The sequence below is a fragment of the Trachurus trachurus genome, assembly GCF_905171665.1.
Source record: "Trachurus trachurus genome assembly, chromosome: 7".
NCBI classification, from domain to species: Eukaryota; Metazoa; Chordata; class Actinopteri; order Carangiformes; family Carangidae; genus Trachurus; species Trachurus trachurus.
In genome coordinates, this window is record NC_139901.1 from 22216055 (window position 1) to 22225872 (window position 9818).

The window sequence follows — 9818 nt, forward strand, 5'->3', positions numbered from 1 at the left end:
AATCACATTGATTTTATGTTTGAAAATTAGTTTGTATTTGATTGTTTCCGGCTAAGTATCTCCAATGACTCATTACAATAAACAACAACTCAAGTCCTCAGAAGAACAAAAAAAAAAAAAAAAAAATCTCGTGCCGCTTGCTCTGTTTTGAATTGGACCGACGTCACTTCAAAAAATCTCTGTGGAAACCACAGATAGTGACGTAATCTGCACGGCAAAAAAAAAAAAAAAAGGAAGCAAAAAACATGTGACGTAGAGGGCAAGATGGCGGCTCCCCTCTCCACGATGAAATTTTGGAAGCCGGGTAAGTACGAAAAAATGAATGAATGAGGCATTTGATGCGAGTTTTATTCGGATTTTTAAGAATTAATGTTCAGCTGCGAACGGGAATCGGTTCGTCTCGGTTTGACCGCAGCCTCCTCGGCAGCAGCTGCGTTATATCTGCAGCCGGATCACTTCACTTAACGTTAGCTCTGCGGAGTGGAAGTATAACCTGGCAAAATAAAGCAAGCAGCCTATGAGGCAAAAACTACCACAACTATATGAAAACATAAAGTCAAAAAGCCACTAGCGAAGGCGCTTCCGTCGTTCATGTGTGTTCGGGTTCATTATTGCATGTGTTTGCTGCACTAAAGCCTGCCCGCCACCCTCTTATATCATCAGCTTGCAATTGCATTTAAATAAAACAACTTATCTTCACCTTCACCATCTGCTCTGCCCCAGGCGCTGAGGCTCCGGGGATCTCGGAGGAGCGGGAGCTCAACACGGAGACCACCGGCTCTCCCGTCATATTCAACCCGCACACCGCCCTCTCCATAGAGAAACAGCGACAGAAACTCCCTGTTTTCAAGGTTTCACATCGCCTTCTTTAAACATGCTTGGACTATAATGCGACTAAATGAGGTCGGGTGTGCCTATGTGAATTAAAATGACTGTCACTGAGATGTTTAATCAATCATTTCTAATCCAGCACAGAAACAACATCCTTTACTTGGTGGAGAGTTACCAGACTGTCATCATAGTTGGTGAGACGGGATGTGGGAAGACAACACAGTTACCTCAGGTTATTATGATTAAACTACATTTTGGCACCATTAAGTTAACAGTTTTACAGTGTTATGTTATGCCTGTCATCTAAAGTCACAGATGCCTCAGATGTAACTGCCACGCTGCAAAGACTGCGGCAGTAGACTGATAACCTTCATGTAGCTGGACTCCCATTGTGATTTCACATGCCCTTGTCTTGATGCCTAGTTGCCTGTTTTTTTTTTTTTAAAGCTGGGTTTGGACCACATCAGCTAAAGCTTAATTTATGCAGAATATGCTGTTCTGCAACATCGACATCTCTATCTCATGCTTTGTACTCCTTCTTTTTTGGATCTTCCGTCTCTTTTCATCTGACTCTTTTCAGTACCTGCTGGAGGCTGGCTGGGCAGCAGAGGGGAAGGTGATTGGAGTGACACAGCCTCGGCGTGTGGCCGCTATCTCTGTAAGAGCCCTGCTGATGTCCTGTCACTGTTCAGCTCCTACATTGTTTTCATGCCATTTCACCGCAAGGACATAACGCCTGCTTCAGATACTGTATTTTTAATATCTTTCTGGTAGGTTGCAAACCGCGTTGCAGAGGAGCGGGGGGCCCTGCTGGGACATGAGGTGGGCTACACCATCCGATTTGATGACTGCTCCGATCCACATGCCACAAGGATTAAGGTATTCCCTGGCAGATGTGTGCGCTTTTTAATATTTTATAGGTTCCTTACAGCACTTAACTGTTCCTGTCTCCATCAGTTCCTTACAGATGGTATGCTGGTGCGGGAGATGATGGCAGATCCTCTATTGAAAAAATACAGGTACATGATTGCAAGCAAGCCATTAAATAGGCAGATATTTGACCTGTAATAGTTTGGCAGTGAGCCAGTATGCACTATACCATGACCATGAAACTGCAGCAGCTGAAGTAAAGTGAGACACATCAGTAATTGTGCTTTTCTCTCTGTGATATGTCAAATTGTCTTTTTGTGTTTGAGCATTTTAACTTGTTTTTGTTATCAAGATTGAGTTGCATTCACTCTTGGTAACTCTGCTGTGGTTCTGTTATCCCTAGCGTGTTGATCCTGGATGAAGCACATGAGAGAACCCTGTATACAGACATAGCCATCGGTCTACTTAAAAAGGTAAAGTCAGCTGATGCTGTCAGTGGATTAAAATTGAAGGGGACAGCTCGACCTTCACTTAAACTTTTAATTACATCACCAGCCATGAAAATAATCCTTAGAAAGTTGTGACTTATTTTTCTTTCTTTCAGACTCTCAATCTCTTTTCACACTCTTACATTTTCCTCAATAGATTCAGAAGAAGAGGCGAGACCTGCGGCTGATTGTGGCCTCTGCCACTCTGGATGCCAAGGTGACTGCATCATTAAGATGAACAGATATGCTTGATTAGCGAGAAAAGAGAAACAAAGACAGAGACGGGGAGAGTTGATGTCAGGTCAGATCACATTGTACTGACATCTGCGATGCACTGATAAAAGAGAGACACAATCAGGCCAGGACTGCGCTCAGCATTAAATAAGTCAGCTGAAATGCTACATCAGACTTTTACTGTACTTTCTGTATAAAAAAAAGAAGAAGCTTTTTTATCTACACATGCAAATTATCTAGTTGTGCTGCACTACTAAGTTGCATACCTTCTAAAATGTCTGGCAGAGGGCAGAAGGATTATGTCATTGCATTGTTGCAGAACATTTGCAAAATACCATTTTGACTAAAAAAGAGGAAGTAATCCTTCGTTACAAGTGTACTCTCACTTTCCTCTGAAGAAATTCCATGACTTCTTCAACCTGAATGAGACTGGGGATCCAAACAAGGACACATGTGGTATTCTGACAGTGGAGGGACGCACCTTCCCCGTGGATGTCTTCTACACTGTCAGGTACTCAACACACTGTCACACACAGTCTGAAGGAAATTGTATGTAATTTGTTTATGTCATTTTAATTCCAAAATGTCTTTTTTTTTTTTTTTTTTTTTTTTTTTTTTCAATTTTAGTCCTGTCCCAGATTATGTAAAGGCCACAGTGGAGACAGTGATGAAGATCCATGAGACAGAGGATGATGGAGATGTCTTGGCTTTTCTTACTGGACAGGTCAGTGGCTATACTGCACAACCTTTCTCTAATAACCTCCATTGGACTGAAGGGTATAGATTGTACACCAGGATTTCATTTGTCATTTAATTACTATAATGCAGTTTGGTCAGTCTTTTTTCTTGTCTTTTCAATCCTTTTACTCCTGTATTTTTCCTCCTAGGAAGAGGTGGAGAAGGTGGTGTCACTTCTGCAGGAGCAAGCGAGGTCTCTGTCACGATATGGCATGAAGAAACACCTGAGAATTTTGCCCATGTACTCTGGGTTACCTTATGCTGACCAAATGAAGGTCTTTGAGAGGGCACCTTCTTCTGTTCGCAAGGTAAAACCTGCCATTATTTTTTGTCCATGTATAGAGAAGAGCAATTTTGAATATGCTCCATCATTTCTTGGGAAAACGGTTAATGGGAACCCATATGAATACCGTACACCAGGTTTTATTGGCAAGAACAGTCACATAAAGTCATAGATTACATACATGGCTTCCATTGCAGGTAATCAAGGAAATAAACACGCTGTTCCTGCAGTTAAGTGTATATAAAGGAGGCAACAGGGGCCAGTAAAACTCTGGCATTTACATAATATTGGACTTGGTGTATTCCTGTGCTGTTTCTTCCAGATTGTGGTGGCTACTAACATCGCTGAGACCTCCATCACTATAAATGGAGTTGTATTTGTCATTGACTGTGCGTTTGTGAAGCTGCGAGCCTATAATCCCAGCACTGCCATTGAATCATTGGTGGTCACCCCCATCTCCAAAGCTTCAGCCAGTCAGAGGGCTGGGAGAGCCGGAAGAAACCGACCTGGAAAATGCTTTAGACTTTACACAGGTATGTGTGAGTTTGCAGGAAAAGAAGAAAGATGATACGTGCAGAATATCGTGTGTTTGGGGAAATGTGCATTGTTAACATTTCTGGCAAATTGTTGTCGTCTTTTATCCTCCCCCCCTCCACTGTCTCTGCTTGTTTTCTGTCGCTCTTTGTCTTTCACATTGCTTTGTTTGTTATTGCCTCTGTTCCTTTCCCTCAGAGGAGGACTTTGAGAAACTGCCTGCCTCTACTGTGCCAGAGATGCAGCGCACCAATTTGGCCCCTGTCATCCTGCAGCTCAAAGCATTAGGCATCGACAACGTGCTGCGGTTCAGCTTCCTTTCTGTGAGTAGCTTGCTTTGCACAGTGGCTGTATTGTGTTCACCCACTGTGAAAGGAATGGTACTTTACATTTTAATTAGCAAGAATGGCCCTTGCCTGTTGGAAATAAAATGCATAGAAACAATAAAAATTAATGCAGCACTTCTCTTAAAGATTCTCACTCCATTATGTCTTTTAGAGTAAATATTGTAATTATTGCACTTACTGAGCGTTTTTCATTGATTGTAATTTAACAGCCTCCTCCAGCTCAGACTATGGTTCAGGCTCTGGAACTGCTCTATGCTCTTGGAGGTAAGAAACAGCACAGAGGTAGTGTAACGAGGCATTATGTCCCTCAACAACAATGCAGATGTTCAAAAATCTGTACTGTCAGGCATCCACAAGCTAAGGTGTCCTTGCACAAGATGCAGAATCTGAACCATTTGCATGTCTGTTGGCAGGTTTGGATCATTACGGCCGTTTGACTGATCCCACGGGTGTGCGGATGGCTGAGTTTCCTCTCAGCCCCATGTTTGCCAAGATGCTCCTAGAGTCAGGGAACTTTGGCTGCTCCAAAGAGATTGTTACCATAGCAGCAATGATGCAGATTCAGAATATATTTGTTGTGCCGCCCAATCAGAAGAAAGCTGCCGTAAGTGGAAAAACTGGCTTTCAAAAAAAAAAGGAGCATGTTGTCTGTTTGGCAGGAATGCTTTGTCAGCATTAACAATTATCCCGTTCATGCTATCTCATCCTGCAGGCCCGAGAGCACAGGAAATTTGCAGTAGCAGAAGGAGACCACCTCACCATGCTGAATGTGTACGAAGCCTTCATTAAGGTATAGCGTTTGCACATACATATATAGCTCAGTGAGTGGCAGAGAAACACTTGAGCGCTGGCGCAAGCGGAGCAAACTCTAACCGAGGTTGTGCGACTTTGTCCTCTCTCACCCGCAGCACCAGAAGAGCTCACAGTGGTGTCAGGAACATTTTCTCAATTACAAGGGTCTACTGCGGGCTGTGACTGTACGAGAGCAGCTGCGGCGACTCATGAACAAGTTTAAGGTGCCACGGACTTCCAGTGAAGGTGTGTGTGTGTGTCATGGTTATCTTATGCCATATGTGAGGTCATTTTGAGGTGACCTTTTTTGTTTGTTTTTGCTTTTATATCTCATAATGGTATGTTTTGCACAGGTGATCCTGATGTTATCCTGAAGTGCATTGTGTCTGGGTTTTTTGCTAATGCTGCGCGCATTCACCACTCTGGTTCCTACAGGTGAGAGAGCTCTTGGCCAGTTATTGCTCCCTTATAGATGTGTTCTGTCTGTCTCTCTGCTTGAACTTGTTCAAAATACATCACACTCTGTTTTTTCTTTGTCAGGACTTTACGAGATGATCGTGAGCTTCACATCCACCCCAACTCTGTGCTGTTCGGAGAGAAGCCTCCAAAGTGGTCAGTGCACACATACTACTGTGTTAAACAAAAACATGATATTCATTAGTTCCTTCAATTCTGTCAGATTCATAGGATGCAGAAATGTAGGTTCTTCTATTTAAAAAATGTTTCCAAGAATGAGATTTACAAGTATCCTACATTGTCACCTCTCCAGGGTTGTCTTCAATGAAGTGGTGCAGACAGCAAAATACTACATGCGTGATGTGACTGCTGTTGAGTCGTCCTGGTTGGTTGAGCTGGCCCCTCACTTTTACAAGCAGGCTAAGGTAGGCCGAAGAAAGGAACACACACACCTACACACACACCTGGTTATTATGATGTGGACTGTTGTGAATAATCTTAAAGGCCCAACCCTACTTTTTTTTTTTTTTCTCAAGCAGATTTAGCTGCTATATCAATACTGTGACTTAAAATAAGTGGATCACTGACCTTTTGTTATTAGAGTAGAGGACTTACATGGGATGTAAAACTACATGTGAGATGGTTTTTGGCTCTTAAACCACAAATATATCTTATCAACTTAAAATACAGGAAAAATGGGACTTTAATAAGGCCAATTCATAATCATTATGTTGCTATCTTAAATACTTAAAATCTGTTTTTATTTTGTTCATGGTATTCTGAGGTTCTGACAGCCCATTTGGTTACATTAATAATTTGCTCATAGTAGTACTTTGATTAAGATCTTTCATGCCGCTTTTCTCTTTCAGCATGGATCACTGGCCAGCAAGAGATCCCGGGTCCTCTAAATCTCACCGTCAGTTCACCACAATAAGACAGGAACACTCATTGATCTACATGGAGAAAATCCCTCTCAAGTTGCCTGTGTGCCCCTTTCCATTTCATTGTATATAATGATGTAATATATATTGTCCATGTCCACTTGCACAACATCTTCACACTATGTGACCATGCTAGAATGGGATTAAGTGGATATATTTTTAGTGCTGATGTTGACTGCTTTGTTTGAATGTGTCTGTCTTCTTTTTTGGCAGAAATGTAGTTTATATTTGATCTGTGAGAGTAAATGATGATGATGATGAATGTGAAAAGAGTCCAGGCTGTGCCTGATGTGTTCATTCACGCGTGGTCATATAGTTCATTCATACTTGTACAGAGTCAGAGCATCCTGAGGTCCAGGGAACAACTCCTGTGCCAGAGGCCTGTCCATACCTGGTTCTACCTGGCTTCATTATTTTTTTTAACTGCTGTACTCTTTCCAGTTGCATGATAGATAATGAAAGATGATGGAATGTGAGGATGTTTCCCTTTGAAAGACTTATGGTTTACAGTTTTTGGTTAATTTGCTCACCCCATACCCAGGGTGCCTTTGTTTTTAATTGGTTTACTTTACCTCCATTTTAGTTTTGATCTCTTAAACTTTCTGTTTGTTGTGGTATATTTTTTTCAGACGGAGAGGGAAATGCATTTCTTAATTAGTTATTTATTATTAGTCAACTTTCAGGTTTTACATCTTATACTGATACTGTGAAGAGACTGCTTTATTTGTGGATTCTTGTTTTCCATTCTGGATAGCCACTTAATTACAATGTAGCTCAGACATAGTGGCCTTGTCACCACTCTGTGCCAGTTTTCTTTATCAGCCTATTTCACATTTCATTTTCAGATGGAATGTGCAAATACACCCAAGCATTGTAAACGAAAAGCTGTGAAATCAAAACTACAAATGAAGTGCCATTTCTTGCTGTGATGACATAAAGTGCATTCAGACATGCATCCAACGCCTCAAAGAAACAGTAGCATTTATCGGATACCAGCCATCTCTTTGGCATCAATTGCCTTTTCTCTTATAGTTTGTCTAGCTTTTGATCAAGGCAGTATTGTACTATTTTTTTTTTCATGTTACCATCTACATCTTCCACCTGGTGTTCAGTAAAATGGCCAATAGCAGTATTTCAGTCCATACAGGCTGCATGTGTCCTACAGCTCTGTTTTTGATTTAAGTTGAACTTAATTGTTTTGTTTGTCTTCAGAGGTACTTGGCCCTGAAAGTATCAGTGAGCAGTAAATTAAAGGTTTGCCATTTCACTTGGCTGGGATGTACTTTCAAACCAGTAAAGGTCACCGTCACCCAGTTTTACATCTGCTTGCATGGTCTTTCGTAGAACTTGTTCTTGAGGTTACAATTGTAGATTCAGAGAACCTGTAATCAAACCACAGAACAACACACCATAGAGTAGATAGGTAAACCAACTCAAATTAGATGGATACACAAATGTATAAAAGTACCTTTGCATGTTAAATGGTACTCTGATGTAGACCTATACACTTAAGATCACCTCGTAGACTTGTTGCGGATGAAAACATTTGCGAGATGAATTGTTTATTCTCATTTGTGCTGATACTTCTGAGTATGTATTCAGCCAAAGCCGTAATCCGTAGACCTGTGTAACTGCTCACCTCTGAGATTAAAAACTCACCTGCCATATCTTCCTCACATCCTCAAATAAAGCCTTATTGTCATGCACTGCGCTGGCTTTTGTATTCTTTATTGCCCAAACAACTACTGTACTCTTTATGTGATGCAGGCCTTTGCCAGGTGGTGTCACTGTTGTACCACAAACAGAGTCTAACCAGAAAGCTTAAGAAAATCACTTCTAAATGTAAGTGATCTTTGAGGGTCTTTATGTATTTGTTCCCCATTGTGTCTGAGTGTGTAACTTTACTTAATTTAATATTTTAATATGAAGCAGGTGAAATAAACACTGCATAGATAGTGCACTAATAATTTAAGAATACTGACCACACTAAATATCAAAATTTGTCCTTATAAAACACTACTGTCAAGTGCAAGGCTGATGTCATTTTTAAAGTATTTTAAAAAATATAGGCCTACAGGTTGTTACAGTGGGGAAAATGTATATAATGAAGAAAATGCTGTTTGATTGATGTGTGGCACATTTAAAAGTTGATCCTGTAGCCTACCCTGATTCAAGACCATCAGAACTACATATCAATGTGTCATGATCATTATCTCAACATGGACAGCTCATTATAGACATTTATTTAATGCAAATAAAATAAACCTATAATGCCATAACAAGCAAAGACACAATCTGCAAATGTTGATTACAGGCCAATGAGGGCAACCACTTATGGGTTTCATATTTGCATGTAACACCAAACATTACATTAAGTGGGTTCTACGTTACTAAATCCGTATGTCCTGTCTTTGAGAGCTTTCTTGTGTAAATACTAAAATGAAATGCATTTCTTTTTTTTGTGCCTACATGCATCCTCTTAAACTTAATTCAAATTTCAGAAGGAAGCTCTTCTGAATCGTTCCCCCGACTCTAAGAGACTTACTTCACGATTCGTCGACCTTTTTAATTTACTTAACCCGACTTCATCCCACCATTTGAAAGAGGCTTGGGAAAAAGACTTAGCTCTGTCAATAAGTGACAATGACTGGGAAACTTACCTTGGTGACATTCGCAGCTGCTCAATTAATTCGAGACACCAACTTATTCAGTTTAAAGTTATCCACAGGCTACACTACTCTTGTGTTAAACTTCACTCTTTCTACCCTTCTATATCCCCAATATGCTCAAAATGTAAATCAGCGGAGGGAACTCTGGGCCATCTATTTTGGTTTTGTCCCAAATTAAATCAATTTTGGTCTGATATTTTCAAATGTTTTTCTGAGGTATATAACTGTAATATTTCTCCAGATCCTCTCACCGCAATTCTAGGTGGCTCTCGACACCTTTCTATGCTCACCAACTTGCACCGTAAAACTATACAATATGGAATGGTCATTGCAAAAAGGAGCATCTTATCTCATTGGAAAAGTGATGAGGCACCTTCCTTTAAGGCCTGGCTTTCAGAAATTACTAATTTGTTGCATATGGAAAGGATTCATTCGACACAATGTCTCAGCTCTGCAACCTTTGATAGGATGTGGCAACCATTTCTTCTACATCTGTCAAGAATGACTTAAAAGTAATACTTAACTCTCATAGGCCTACATCTTTGTCAACATAACCCCATGTTTTTGATTTTCATATAATACCTGGTACGTTCTATATGTCAAGGTATATACTGTTTCTGAGCAGGGCCCTTTTA

The 9818-nt window shown here is 40.7% G+C and overlaps 1 protein-coding gene across 1 annotated transcript; it reads left to right on the forward strand.

Annotated features, from left to right (window-relative positions):
• The first annotated feature begins 252 nt into the window (after positions 1–252).
• Positions 253–8180, forward strand: dhx35 (DEAH-box helicase 35). The gene is made up of 21 exons (XM_083975569.1): positions 253–304; positions 724–851; positions 971–1063; positions 1412–1489; positions 1606–1710; positions 1789–1850; positions 2105–2174; positions 2347–2406; positions 2822–2934; positions 3051–3147; positions 3311–3469; positions 3767–3977; positions 4177–4301; positions 4535–4589; positions 4739–4929; positions 5038–5115; positions 5234–5363; positions 5471–5552; positions 5658–5729; positions 5887–5998; positions 6443–8180. Exons 1-21 carry the CDS (start codon positions 265–267, stop codon positions 6479–6481), a joined length of 2100 nt encoding a protein of 699 aa, XP_083831695.1. The 5' UTR covers positions 253–264; the 3' UTR covers positions 6482–8180.
• Positions 8181–9818: the final 1638 nt, after the last annotated feature.